This window comes from Lagenorhynchus albirostris, chromosome 9, assembly GCF_949774975.1.
Source record: "Lagenorhynchus albirostris chromosome 9, mLagAlb1.1, whole genome shotgun sequence".
NCBI classification, from domain to species: domain Eukaryota; kingdom Metazoa; phylum Chordata; class Mammalia; order Artiodactyla; family Delphinidae; genus Lagenorhynchus; species Lagenorhynchus albirostris.
This window is the reverse complement of record NC_083103.1, coordinates 77,769,577-77,784,812: the sequence shown is the minus strand read 5'-3', so window position 1 is coordinate 77,784,812 and position 15,236 is coordinate 77,769,577. Positions and strand designations below refer to the sequence as shown.

At 39.3% G+C, this 15,236-nt stretch overlaps 1 protein-coding gene across 2 annotated transcripts in view; it reads left to right on the top strand.

Annotated features, from left to right (window-relative positions):
• Positions 1-858: 858 nt before the first annotated feature.
• Positions 859-15,236, top strand: part of TMEM123 (transmembrane protein 123) — a 72,593-nt gene continuing 58,215 nt past the window's right edge. The window contains exons 1-2 of one of the 2 annotated variants that reach the window (XM_060160281.1): positions 859-1,160; positions 5,429-5,485. In XM_060160281.1, the coding sequence (XP_060016264.1) occupies positions 1,061-1,160; positions 5,429-5,485 (157 nt within the window). In that variant the 5' untranslated portion in view covers positions 859-1,060. The remainder of the gene's footprint in view (positions 1,161-5,428; positions 5,486-15,236) is intronic. The other variant, XM_060160285.1, reaches the window with a different exon arrangement.

Below are 15,236 nucleotides of genomic sequence, written 5' to 3'. Positions count from 1 at the left end.
TGAAGGTTTCCCACCCAAATGAGGACTCAATCTTTGTCGTTCTCTTGCATCAGCCACGGGTTGCTACAGGTCACTTCGGAGTTTCTTAGCAAAAACAAAATGCAGTCTGTAGGAGCACTGCAAGTCAAGACAGGTGAGTAGAATTGGCTCCAAGGGCTGAAGAGGAACTTAGCCAAAAACTATTCAAAACAGGTTAATCCATCTGAACTGGGACAGCAGACACCAAGGAGAAAAGGGACTAGGTTAGACGTGTGCAGCCTCGGCCTTGCTGGCTATACTTGCCTATGAACAGCTACCAATTCTTCCAAATCCCCCCGCCACCATCCCCCCGCGTCCACTCGGAAAATCTCTTTAGGCACGTTAGCTAGCCAGAGAAGCAGGGAACCTGTGCAAGAGGATGAGGTGTTATTTGGGGTATAGAGATCATGGATGTTTTACGTATGCACTTAACGAATTTGTCGAGCCCCTCACCCCCGCCCCATCTTAGGCTGGGTCACTCGGAGGAAAAAAACCCTCTTTCCTGTACCTCCCTTTATGCTGTCCTCGCCTGCGACTTCTCCCTCTCACTCTGAGCCGCACGCAGCCTCCGTGCCTCACCTAAAAACTACTCTTCAAAGACTTCCTTCCGGGCCCAGCAAAGCCCGGCGTACTCGGTATCTGGAGAGGCAGAGGTACTCGCTTCTATCCAAAAAAACAAAACTGCCCTTACCGGAAAAAAAAGAAAACTGCTCGAGCATTCCGAGGCTCGCATGCGCGCGTCACACGGGGAAGCGGCTAGGAGGGTCCGGGTGCTTCAAATCGCAAACCCCGCCCCCGCGTGTCGGCCCCGCCCCGCCGCCTCAGCCCCGCCCCGTCCCGCCGCCGGGGCAGGCACGCGACGCCCTCTCCAGGCCAGGCTCCCGCGCCCTATTCGGTCTTTGGGGGGCAGGCGGTGGGAGGTGAGGCGTGCGCGGCGGAAGGGGACGCGGGGCGGGCTCGGGTGCGCCAAGGCACAGCTCTAACCAGCGCAGCCGCCACCTCCTCGGGAACCCACGCGGCCTCTGCGTCCTGCCTCGGAACAATGGGACTCGGCTCGCGAGGTATCTTGGCTGTGCTGGCCCTGGGGGTCGTGGTGGGGGTAGCGCTGCTGAAGATCATCGCCGACAGCACAGACCCGGAGGGTAAGTGGCTGCGGGGGTCGCCAGCCCCGGCTCCGGGAGGAGTCGCGCTGCCCATCGGGAGTTTCCAAGTTGGATCTGGTTGTGCAGAAAGTTCTGCAAGTCTTAGGCCGAACGCACGGGGCTGTCCTGGAGGTGACCTGATGGCCCCATCAGAGGGAAAACTGAGACTTGGGCCAGTCCCCCACCTGTCCCAAGGCCGCCTGCTTAAGAAATGGTCCAATCCTTCCCCTCAGTTTTTCTGCAAGCAGCGGACGCAGGCCTGGAGGACTGCGTATAACCTGTTGAGTTACCGAAGGATGGGCCTTCAGCAGGGGTTCAACTCAGTTGTTACAGTCTTTCCCCGAAGTTAATGTTTTCCTGGGAGGTTAGAGATTATCTAAGTCTTCCTTTTGTAAACGATTAGATGGATTGAAAAATATGTCTACGGATTCCTGAGCAAATATGTCTACCAGTTAGTTGCGGAACCTTTAGGCGTTTTCCGGCGTTTCATCGCCTAATTGTGTAATATCAAACCAATTATTTATAGTCTTAAGGACCCCAGACGCTATGGGGCTAGTGTAGCTGGTTGGGAGCTTTCGGGGTGCGGACAGCGCTCCCGGGCGCAGGTGATGCTTGTGCTTCTGTGGATGGGCGCTACCAGCCCCTCGTGTACCGTAAACACCGGCCGAGGCGGGCCGAGGCGCGTATCAGCTGTGCAGCCTTACGATCACAGCTGCGCTATTGTTAGGAGTCCACGACGTCGTCAGTAAAATCATAACAAAATGATTTTGACATTTCTCTTTTGGGGGAAGTGGAGGTGTCCCTTTAGGCCCTTGGCCCTTTGGGGACTTTTTGGATAACTGATTTGCTGTGTAAATTCTGTTTTCTCTTTGTCAGCTCTTATAGAGGTCAGGTCACTGATTAATGGTCAGTAAACTAGAATAAGTTAGTTTAAATGACCCAAGTTTTTCCTGGTTTTAAATTCTATCCACTGTATATTACATTAGTTTTATCCAGCAGTTTGCAAAACCAGAGGGTTCAGGCACAACACCTGCTTTTGCCAGAATAATCTGGGTGACTTAGACAATAACAGTTTTTGTTTGTTTTGCTGAATTTTTTTGTTTGCTGAATTGCACATGTGACAGACTGGCTTTGTAGAGCTAATTTTGAGATCATTTCAGGAAAGAATGATCAGTAAAATCATGTCCGTCATAGTTTCAATATTATGAGGTATTTTATTGTAAAAGTGGACTATCTGGAATTAAACAGTATATTTTGCTGCTAATTTTAAGCCAATATTTATGTGAGTTGCTTTCCATTTTTTTATTTGTTACTTTGTGAAAGTACACCTGCTTATTGTTTCTCTAAAGAATTACTGAGTAGAGAAACTGAGTGTGCTTGCTTTTCTTTTGCCCTCATAACAGATTTTTTTTTGCCCTGTTTTAATACTCACTGTTTGTTCTATTTGTTACTTGATGTCTCACTAGACGTTAATGCTATTTGGAAAACTTGGAATGCTCTACTATATGAAAGCCTTGATTTCATAAACTAGTATAACCAATATGAGCTGGAATCCATTTCTGCAGACTATACGGTCACCTTGAAACTAGAGTAAAGGAAGGTTCTGTAGAGGATGTCTCAAAAGAGCAAGTAAAGGTTGTCCTAGTCTTTATATGCAGTGTGTAATCTGTATAAAGTGTCATTATGAAGTACAGTGATTTTTGTCATACTAGAGCTTATATAGCTAATTTTTACTAGACACTTTTCCTGTGCTTCTCACACTATGCTAATTGAGGTCCATACTTACTCCCATTGGATCCTCACAGTATTATCCCCATTTTATAAATGAGGAAACTGAGGCTTAGAAGTTACCTAATTTATTCAAAGTGAAACAACTAATACATGTTTGATTTCAGAGGCCAGAATCTAAACTCTCAATTAACCATTTTGCCACTAAGCTACAGTAGGTGATGTTGGCTCTTCAAGTAGATAATACTTTTATCCACAATACTGACATTGCCCAGAATATTGTGGGAGAAGATAAAAACATTATTGAAATTCTTCTTTTAAAATATCCTTCACAGTCTGCTGCATAGTTTCATAAATATCTTCAGTTGAAGGAGGAGGGATACTATGAGCAAGTTAGCAAGCCAGCAGACAGGATAGATTGTGGTCGTTCAATGAAAGACGTACGGGTGGGGGAGGCTATTAATTAGGACTTTTGGTGGCAAGTGACAGAAACCCACCTTAAACAGCCTTAGGGGAAAGGAAGGACTTTATTGACCCTTAAATGGAAAAGTCCAAGGATTAAGGTGGCTTCAGAAATGCTGCATTAAAGAGTTCAAATAGGTTGCTAAGAGATGGCCATTTCCGCTAAGAGATGGCCATTTCCGGCTCTCTAGATTACATCTATCAAACCATAGGCAAGCCCTAGTTAAAGTGTTCTTAGCCTGCAGGGGGAATGCAAAAAACAGGGACTTTCTAAAGTGATTCCCAGGCTTCAAAAGCCACCATAATGGGTAGCCAATTAGGATATGAAATTAATCTTTAATGAGCCTATGCCACTTCATGAACTTAACTTTCTTTTCTTCTATTTAGTGCAATATTCTATTTTAATACTTGGTCATTTTGTCAGGTAAAGCATCAGCCTCCTTGTTCTTAGATTGTCCGTGACATTCTTTATCTCTTAGGACATAGAAACAGTGCCTGCCCATAGTAGGTACTTCATAAGTATTTTTTGAAAAGAGGAGAAAAGGTCCTAAAGCTAGAAAGAGCTTAGAAAGAACACTGCTTCTGCCTTCTTCCTCACGCAAAAAAAAAAAAAAAAAAATGGGTTGCCAGGAAATCATCCCTCATAAGAGTGACAACAGCAGGTAGACGAAAACAGGAGGCTCTCGTAGCAGTCCAGGCAAAAGATGAAAGCACGTGGTAATGGAGATAAGTAGATAGAGTCTAGATCTTTTTGGGGGGTAGAACTGAAATCATTTGCTAATGGATTGCATGGTGGAGTGAGGAAGAAGGAAGAATCAAAAGATGACCTCTTGGTTTTAGGATTGAACAACTGGTAATGCAACAACTGGGAACACTGGGGCAGAAGCAGGTTTATAGCAGAAAATCAACGGTTCCGTTTTGGCATTCGCAAGTACAGGCTTTGGAATCAAACAGCCTGGTCCAAATCCAGACTCTGCCACTTACTAGCTGGGTGGCCTCCTCTGGGTCTCAGTTCTGTCACTGCACAACAGTGTTCCTGTCACAGAATTGTTGTGAGGGTTAGATGAGCTAATGCAAGTTACATGCTCCCCATGAGGCCTGGCATGTAGTAAGCCCTTAATAATGTTGGCAGTTATTTGCTACCTGCTGCTAAATACATCTGTACAGTCTACTGACCTTGATCTTTTTCAAGTTTAATCTTCACACTATATCCTTTTGTGATAAATGGATTATAAATGGACCTTGATCTTTTTCAAGTTTAATCTTCACACTATATCCTTTTGTGATAAATGGATTATGGTTCCAGCAAGAGGAAGAAACGCACAGTAAAGATAGCTCCTTCAAAGTTGTTATTGCTTACTTTCTTTGTACTTTGAAGGTTTTTTGGGTAGGGGAAAACTATCTTTGTGAAAAGTACACAGTAATAAACTTACTTGCCTCCCATGTAGTATATGTGTTAATCTTCCATTATACAAAGACCAAAGATGAATAACCCACTCTGAAAAGTTGCTTAACTGGGGCATAGAATTCTTCCAAACTTTTTCCAAAATTTAAGGTACTAGCTAAAAATTCAAAGAATTATACTGAGAAGGCTTGCAATTTTAAATGAAAATCCTAACCCACTTCATCTTCTCTCCATTGTATGCAGTTAGGCATGTTGGTGGTACAAGACCTAGGAGCACCCATTAATAGTAAGGGCCCCTCCCAGGATGGTCCACTCTACTCAGAAGAGCAGAGTTGTCAGTAGCAAAAATTCCTCACCAACCACCGTGTCCTCATGTGGGTGAATGAACTTTGGCAAACTATTGTATCATTGGCTGGCACATAGTAAGTACTATATAAGTGTTACATTAGCCATATGTTTTCTGTCTTGAAAAATCCAATAATACAGTCGCAGATTTACTGACAGTTTCAAGGTATATTTCATAGCAACAGTGGCAAAAGTAGAACTTCCTGTGGAATAATCTACCCTTCCCCCACACCACCACCACCCCAGAGACAGAAAGAAACATATTGCCAGTGTTCTTAGTTAAATATTAAATGTCCTTTCATCACAGGATATTTCTTTGTTTTTATAGGATCTCCAGGTAAGAAGAATCCTATGTCTGTGGAAGACTCCAATGATAACCCAATAGGTGAGTTTAAAAAGGTCAGGAAACAGATTATCTGTCTAGGATACATAAAGTAATATCAGCTAGTCAAGTACATGTAAGCTGGTACACTGACCTGTCTTAACCATGATTTGTTCATTCGTGAATCCCTAAAGCCTACCATCAAGGGCTACCCTTCGTGGACATCAGTAAATGATAGTTCACTGGATTAATAGTCTTTCTCAGTTTAGCAAAGATGTGAATAAATTCTGAAACTAAAAGCATACTGGAATTTATTACTGAGTTCTGAAGCACATTTTTAGGTATGACATTTTGCACTCTGCCTACAGATGTGAACTATGAATATGTAAGTCTGCTGATCTTGCCGGTAGAACAAGTCACGCTAAGCTGGTCAGCCACAGTAGCCTTAATTTGCCTTGGTGGACTCCAGGGAGACCCTACTTATATTTTACCCATCAGTTAGATTTCAACCCACCCTCTTGCTTCCCTATTGAAACAATAGACGAGGCCCTTTTTGTTTGTTTTTGTTTTTGTTTTTTGGCTGCACTGGGTCTTCTTTGCACCTCACGGGCTCCTGTCTAGTTGCAGCACATGGGTTGCCCCACAGCATGTGGGATCTTAGTTCCCCAGCCAGGGATCGAACCCGCGTTCCCTGCATTGGAAGGCGGATTCTTAACCACTGGACCACCAGGGACGTCCCAAAAAGATGCTCAGGCACTTTTCTTGTGCTTTTAGTTTGGGACAAATGGATTTCTTTCTTGATTTTCTGAGTTCATTAGCATGGAAAGATAGGAACCAGGCTGATGTTATAAATAGTGAACCATCAAGGCATGTTTCTTGTAAGCAGTATTTAGTTTATCTTCTTACTATCCTTGTTATTAAGAGTTGACAGAGGTAGAAACTAGAAAAAGGTACACAAATCCTATCACTGGACCCATTTTCTCTACTTTTATTCAACAAATATTTATTGAGTGCCTCTAATGTAAGGACACATTACAAAATGGACCAAGCCCTTACTTCTTGGAGTTTTTGTTTGTTTTTTTGTTTTATTTCATTGTAGAAAAATACACATAACATAAAATTCACAATGTTAGCCATTTTTAAGTGTACAGCCCAGTGGCATTAAGTACATTCACATTGTTGTGCAATGTCATGGAGTTTTTTATTAATTAATTTTTTTAGTGAAATATAGTTGATTTACAATGTTCTGTGAATTTCTGCTGTACAGCAGAGTGATTCAGTTATACATATATATACATTCTTTTTTATATTCTTTTCCATTATGGTTTATTCCAGAATATTGAATATAGTTCCCTGTACTATATAGTAGGGCCTTGTTGCTTATCCATTCTGTATGTAATAGTTTGCATCTGCTATGAACATAGGGATGCATGTGTCTTTTTGAATTATACTTTTGTCTAGATATATGCCCAGGAGTGGGATTGCTGGATCACATGGTAATTCTATTTTTAGTTTTCTGAGGAACCTCCATACAGTTTTCCATAGTGGCTGCACCAACTTACATTCCTACCAACAGTGTAGGAGGGTTCCCTTTTCTCCACACCCTCTCCAGAATTTGTTATTTGTGGACTGTTTAATGACGGCCATTCTGACTGGTGTGAGGTGGTACCTCATTGTAGTTTTGATTTACATTTTTCTAATAATTAGAGATGTTGAGCATATTTTCATGTGCTATTGTCCATCTGTATGTCTTCTTTGGAGAAATGCCTCTTTAGGTCTTCAACTGGGTTGTCTGCTTTTTTGTTGTTGGGTTTTATGAGCTGTTTGTATATTTTGGAAATTAAGCCGTTGTCAGTCGCATCTTTTGCAAATATTTTCTCCCGTTCTATATATTGTTTTTTTCATTTTTTTATGGTTTCCTTTGCAGTGAAAAAGCTTGTAAATTTGACTTGGTGCCATTTTTTTATTTTTGTTTTTATTTCTATTGCCTTGGGAGACTAACCTAAGAAAACATTGGTATGATTTATGTCAGAAATGTTTTGCCTATGATCTCTTCTAGGAGTTTTATGGTGTCATGTCTTATATCTAAGTCTTTAAGCCATTTTGAGTTTACTTTTGTGCATGGCGTGAGGATGTGTTTTAACTTCATTGATTTACATGCAGCTGTCCAACTTTCCCAGCAACACTTGCTGAAAAGACTTTCTCCCATTTCATATTCTTGCCTCCTTTGTTGAAGATTAATTGACTGTAAGAGTGTGGATTTATTTCTGGGCCTCTATTTTGTTCTGTTGATCCCTATGTCTGTTTTTGTGCCAATACCATGCTGTTTTGATTACTGTACCCTTGTGGTATTGTCTGGGAGGGTTGTGCCTCCTGCTTTGTTCTTTTTTCTCAGGATTGCTTTGGCAATTCTGGGTCTTTTATATTCTGTATAAATTTTAAGATTATTCTAGTTCTGTGAAAAATGTCATGGGTAATTTGATAGGGATCGCATTAAATCTGTAGAATGCTTTGGGTAGTAGAGCATGGGATATCTTTCCATTTCTTTGAATCATCTTTAATTTCCTTTATTCATGTTTTATAGTTCTCAGCATATAGGTCTTTCAGCTCCTTGGTCAGGTTTATTCCTAAGTTTTGGGGGGTTTTTTTGGTGTGATTTTAAAAAGTAATTTTTTTTACATTCCCTTTCTGCTATTTCATTGTTAGTGTAAAGAAATGCAAGTGATTTCTGTATGTTAATCTTGTATCCTGCTACCTTGCTGAATTTATTTATCAGTTCCAATAGTTTTTGTGTGGAGTCTTTAGGGTTTTCTATATATAGTATCATGTCATCTGTATATAGTGACAATTTTACCTCTTCCCTTCCAATTTGGATACCTTTTATTTCTTTTTCTTGTCTGATTGCTGTGGCTAGAACTTTTAGTACTATTTTGAATAGAAGTGGTGAGAGTGGGCATCCTTGTCTTGTTCAAGAATTTAGCAGGGCTTTCAGCTTTTCACCATTAAGTATTATATTGGCTGTGGGTTTGTCAAAAGTGGCTTTTATTATATTGAGATATGTTCCCTCTATACCCATTTTGGTAGAGTTTTTATCATGAATGAATGTTGAATTTTGTCAAATGCTTTTTCTGTGTCTATTGAGATTATCATGTGGTTTTTGTATTTTCTTTTGTTGATGTGGTGTATCACATTGATAGATTTCCGTGTGTTGAACCTTCCTTGTGAACCTAGGATGTATCCCACTTGGTCACAGTATATGATCTTTTTTATGTGTTGTTGGATTCAGTTTGCTAGTATTTTGTTGAGAACTTTTGCATCTACGTTCGTCAAAGATATTGGCCTGTACTTTTCTTTTTTAGTGGTATCTTTGTCTGGTTTTAGTATCAGCGTGATGCTGGCTTCGTAGAATGTCTTTGGGAGTGTTGCCTCAACAGTCTTTTGGAAGAGTTTGAGAAGGATCAGTAAAATTTCTTCTATGTATGTTTGGTAGAATTCGCCTGTGAAGCCATCTGGTCCTGGACTTTTGTTTGTAGGAAGTTCTTTTTTTTATTACAGGTTCTATTTCACTTCTAGTGGTTGCTCTGTTCAAATTATCTATTTCTTTTTGATTCATTTGTGGTGGGCTGTATGCTTCTAGAAAGTTGTCTGTTTCTTCTAGTTTGTCAAATTTGTTGTCATATAATTGTTCATAGTATTCTCTTATGTTTTTTTGCATGTCTGTGGTATCAGTTGATATTTATCCTTTTTCATTACTTATTTGGGTTCTGTCTTTTCTTCTAGGTCCTGGTTTTATTGATTTTTTTCTATTTTTTTATCTCAATTTTATTTATTTCCTCTCTGAGCTTTATTATTTCCTTCCTTCTGCTGACTTTAGGTTTTGTTTGTTCTTCTTTGTTTTGATTCTTTTAGGTGATAGGTTAGGTTATTTTTTGAGATATTTTTCTTGTTTCTTGAGGAAGGCCTGTATCGCTATGAACTTCCCTCTTAAGAACTGATTTTGCTGCATCCCATAGATTCTGTATGGTTGTGTTTTCATTGTCACTTGTCTTAAAGTATTTTTTAATTTCCTTTTTGATTTCCACATTGACCCATTGGTTTCTTAGTAGCATTTTGTTTAGTTTCCATGTAATCGTTTTTTTTTTCATATATCTTTTCTTGTGGTTGATTTCTAGTTTCATGTTGTTGTGGTCAGAGAAGATGCTTGAAATAATTTCTATACTGTTAATTTGTTGACGTTTGTTTTGTGCTCTAGTATGTGGTCAATCCTAGAGAATGTTCCATGTGAACTTGAAAACAATGTGTATTATGGGTTTTTTGGATGTAATGTCCTGAAAATATCAATTAAGTCTAACCGTTCTATTGTATCCTTTGGATCTTTGTTGCCTTATTGATTTTGTCTAGAAGATCTGTCCATTGATGTGAGTAGGGTGTTAAAATCTCCTACTATTATTGTATTTCCATCTGTTTCTCCCTTTATGTCTGTTAGTATTTGTTTCATGTATTTGGGTGCTCCTATTTTAGGTACATATATGTTGACGAGTGTAAAAATCCTCTTCTTGTATTTGTCATGGATTTTTATTGTTGTGGGTTTCCTAATGCTCCATGTAGTTCATATTCTCAGTTGCCTCTGGGCTTGCTTTTTATTATTTCTGCTGTACATAGTCAGAATATACTTTTATTCTAGTTACAGTAATTCTACAGAAAAATTTTCAATTGGAGAAAAATGACTAGATACATTACCCTAAATGTACTTGTGATTATTATTGGGCAGTTGTGGGAATGGTTTTTTGTTTTTAAATACTTTACTCAGTTGTTCGGTGTCTTTTCCTATTGGACTTTTTTTCTCATTTTTAAAAATTCAATTTATTTAAACAGACTAAAAATAAAGCACAGTTCACCCTTTACTCTCATGCCCCCATCCTCAGTCTCTGGCAGCCACTGATTTGTTCTCTGTATCTATGGGCTTGTTTTGTTTATTTTTTGAATTCCACATATAAGCGATATTATACAGTATTTGTCTTTCTCTGTCTGACTTATTTTACTTAGCATAATACTCTCACAGTCCATCCATATTTGTCACAAATGGCAAGATTTTCCTTCTTTTATATGGCTGAATAATAATCCATTGTGTGTATATACCACAATTTCTTTATCCATTCACCTATCGATAGACACTTAGATTGTTTCATATCTTGGCTATTGTAAGTAATGTGAAATGAACATGGGGGTTTGCATATCTATTTGAGTTATTGTTTCTGTTTACGTCAGATAAATACCGAGAAGTGGTAACTGAATCATACGATAGTTCTATTTTTAATTTTTTGAGGAATCTCCATACTGTTTTCCGTAGTGGTTGCATCAATTTATGTTGCCACCAACAGTGCATAAGGGTTCCCTTTTGTCCATATCCTTCACAACAGTAGTTATTTCTCATCTTTTTGATAATAGCCGTTCTAACAGGTATGATGCAATATCTCATTATGGTTTTGACTTGCATTTCCCTGATGATTAATGAAGTAGAGTATCTTTCCATGTACCTGTAGGCCATCTTTATGTCTTCCTTGAGAAAATGTTTATTTAGATCTTCTGCCAATTTTTAATTTGATTGTTTTTTGATGTTGAGTTGTATGAGCTCTTTATATATTTTGGACATTAACCCCTTATTGGATATATCATTTGCAAATATTTCCTCCCGTTCAATAGGTTGCCTTTTCATTTTGCTGATGGTTTCCTTTGCTATGCAGAAGCTTTTTAGTTTGATGCAGTCCCATTTCTTTATTTTTGCTTTTGTTGCTTTTTGTGTCAGATTCAAAAAAAGTCATTACTGGGCTTCCCTGGTGGTGCAGTGGTTGAGAGTCCGCCTGCCGATGCAGGGGACACGGGTTCGTGCCCCAGTCTGGGAGGATCCCACATGCTGCGGAGCAGCTAGGCCCGTGAGCCATGGCTGCTGAGCCTGCACATCTGGAGCCTGTGCTCCACAATGGGAGAGGCCACAACAGTGGGAGGCCCGCGTACCGCGCAAAAAAAAAAAAAAAAGTCATTACCATGCCAACATCACTGTCAAGGAGCTTACCACCTATGTTTTGTTCTAGTAGTTTTATGGTTTCAGGTCTTTTGTTCAAGTCTTTACCATTTTGAATTTATTTTTGTGTATGGTGTGTCAACCTTAAAAACTAAATAGCCAGTTATTTTACCAGCAAAATGAGTTCATTTGGGAACAGCAGACTAATTGTAATTCAGGACAAGCAAAATATGGTGAATCATAGGCAAGTCTGGAGAACAAAGGAGAGAAGCATGCTTTTATAGAGGAAGGGAGGAAGTTGGGGGGGCCTGCTTCAAACAGAAGTTCGCTGGAGCAGAGCAGGAGTGCAGGGTAATAGCAGCTTCTCATTGGCTGAATGTGGTAGTTTCTCATGGGCTGGGCTGTTGCTGGGCAAGGAGAAAATCTTTCTTCCTTCTTCTGCAGCATGTAAAGTAAGCTTCTTCCTGCTGGGTCTGCAACTGGCAGTGAAGAGGTAGTGTATGAGAGCTCTCCCTTCAGGGATTCTCAACTCCATTTTTCAGTAAGAGTTCCTTTATTTATTTTCACATTTCCCCCTGTTGATTAGTATCTTTCCTCAGAAGCATCACTGATCAAGAGTCAGGTTTTGGTGATTCTGTTCCTTGGTTTGAGGAAAGTCCTTTCCTGGTTGTCATATCCCACGTTGGTGGGAAAATGCACAGATTGGAAACTGTTGAAGCTACATTTGAGTAACAGGGAAAGGTAGGAGGGAGAACTCTCAGACACTTCTCATCTAAAGTTTATATCTTATCAAGGTCATAGCATTTGGAGATCATCTCAGAGTATTGAGTTAGCATTTCCTCTATTTGATGCAAAACCTCTGCAGAGATTTGACAGGCAACCAGTACAAAGTAGAAAAATAATTATGCAAAACAAAAGTAACAGGACAAATCCAAGTTATTTGATGATTCTAAACCATAGCCCTAGACCCAAAGGTAGCCAGCTGAACAAATCAAAGGACCATGGAGAGAGTCAGGTGAAATTCCTTGTAACCAGTATACTTGCTCCCTGATCTTGTACAGTTGAATTTCTGTCTTCCCAGAGACATTAATCCATATGTGACAGGGGGTATTTGCTATTACACAAATGCCTCCTTGCTCAGCAAGTAGATAAACAAAGGCTATATGATTGTCCAAAACTACCTTAGCCAACGAGTCATGTAATTATTGTTAGGCAGCTACTGCCTTGGCTGTGGAGTTGGCTAGCTCTTCTAATGTTAGGGAAAGATTTTTGAGTATGCATTCCCTGGTTCTTACCCCAACCCATGGGAGAAGGGCTCTCCCTGTGGAGGCAAACCCAGAGTCATGTGTGCTTCCTGGAAGTTCCTGTTTAAGGCAGCCATGGAGGTTTAATGGGGAGAACAAATGGGAGGCTTCTGATTTGTTACAAATGTTGACAGTTAAATGTCCCAATAAGCATTGGCCTCCAGTTCACCATCTATCTAAACATTCATATACCCATGAGAAATGTCATCCACTGCAGAAAAAGATAAAACCAGGTGGAGCAGAGAACTCCATCTAAGGTCTGGTTCTTCATTAGCTAGAATTTCCTGATTGACCTTTTCAAGCCAAGGGTCAGAGGAATTGGGATGACATTCTGTAAGGTACTATCCTAGCCTAAAGGGGTCTATTCTAAAAGCCTTGCAAAGAGAAGTTTGCCCGCTTGTATTTCCCTTGGGTGTAGGAAAACAGATGGTATTTTAATAAGGAAAAGGGTGTGGGAGAGTTAAGGTCATACAGTTGGTGGAGGTTTTTTATTGAACTAGTATTGTTATGGTTGGAGAAAGATTGAAACAAGGCATGGGAACACTTGCATGTAACAGCCTAACCAAATAGGTAACACCTGTAGGCTTGTAGGTATAATTGACAGTGGCATTTGGGACTAATGAGAAATTAGTTACAGGTAAAAACGATGGCTCTCCAACATCATGAACAGGTTGGAGTATCTAGTGACAGATCCAGCAGTCAGAGAGGTTTCCCCTTTTGCAATACATTGGGAAATGCAGATAAGAGAACTGTCTTTTCAAGAAAGAAGGGGAGAAAAAGGTGTATACCTGTACAGGCCTGGTTCAGTCATCTTGGAAGAGCTGTCTCCTTCAGGTGTCATCTGCTTCAATTCCTGTAAATCTTTATTTTTCAGGTCACCAGTTGGTGTACCGGTCCAGTTAGTGTTTGATGCTTTCTTGAGATGTGATGTGTTAAATCCAAGAGTCTATATTTTTGAAGTTTGGCAACACAAGGGTTGGTTAACAGTACCTGATAGAGGCCTTTCTAGTGGGGTTGAAAGGAGTCTTTCTAGAGATGTCTTTTCCAATAGATGAAATCTCCAGGCTGCAGTGTGTGTTGTTTGAGGCCTTCATCTCCCAGGAGTGCACTATGAAAATATTGCTCTACTAAAGTATGGTTATTTTTGTGACACACATTTTAGGATGCTAACTAGAATTATGACTGATAACATCATACCAGGACGTATCAGAATTTTATACAATTTCTAGAACATTTATGTTAATAACATTCACCCATGCAGTATAACTTAAAAAGGTTTATTATCGTTTATTTGACAATGCTTCCCATGTAATTTAACATACCAAATAAGCCTAATTAGTTTAATATCTCTTTGTAAAGAGAGAGAACAAATCTTTTGAGATGTAGGAGCTCTGGAAATGCCCAGGGTTACTTTCAGATCAAAAAGACATTATTTAGAATTTGATTTTGGGGAAGTTTGTCAAAATTATCAGAAGGTTTTGGACACTTGACTAAATGAAATCACAGATTATTATAAAGCAATACTTTATTATCTAAAAAGTTTACATAGTTCTGAGCAAAACTTAGTTCTTTTAAAATTGAGAAGACTCTGTTTTCCCAAGTAATCAAAGACCTGATTAAGATAACATGAAGCACAGGAAATAATTTTGATAAAACACAAAATCTTTGCTTTCTAGGCAGGTTACTTAAAAGATAAGAATAAACCTTTCACAGAATCTTATCAGGAGCAGATCAATAGTCCAAGCAAACTTTGTTCTTTTAGTAGATGAAAGAAAATTAAGTTCCAGTTTTACATAAGTACACCATTGATATTAAAGGTTATTTTTTTAAACCCTTAGAACAAATTTGTTCAATCTTATCCAGCTTGATCACACATAATACTTCTTTCCCAAGATTCTCTTTCCACAGACCTCCTACAACTTTCTTAATATCCCTTCAGATTGTGTTCTGTGTTTTTTCCTCTTTCCCTTTCTGAAATAACAAGCCTCACTTTAGGACAAATTACTTTCTTTTCTCTCAACAAAAACACATCTCTCATACCTTCTTTTACCAAAAACGCACATCCTAGTTTTCTTGCATATGGAGATGTTTCCCTTATTATTTCTAGTAGCTTTAATTATGTTGAAGCATTAAAATTCTTAACACTAAGTAACCTTAATTTCTAGTGAAAGTAAGAAAAAGAACTGTGAACTGTTAGACCAGCATTCTTTAGATTGGTCAGTTTATGAATATATTTCATAATTTCTAGAAACATATGCTTTCTCATAGTACAGTTTTTTAGCATGGCACAAAACGTGTTTAGTAAGAGAACTTAATATCTTTAGTGACTCTATAAAAGAAAGCCCAAAGTGGATAAACCTGGGTTCAGTATTTAGTGTTTCAGTGTTGTATCTTATTTGGAAATGATTCAGGTATTCAATGAATTTAACTTAACTCATTATTTAACTGAACTTAGCAAAACTTTAAGGTTCCAGATTACCAAAAGATT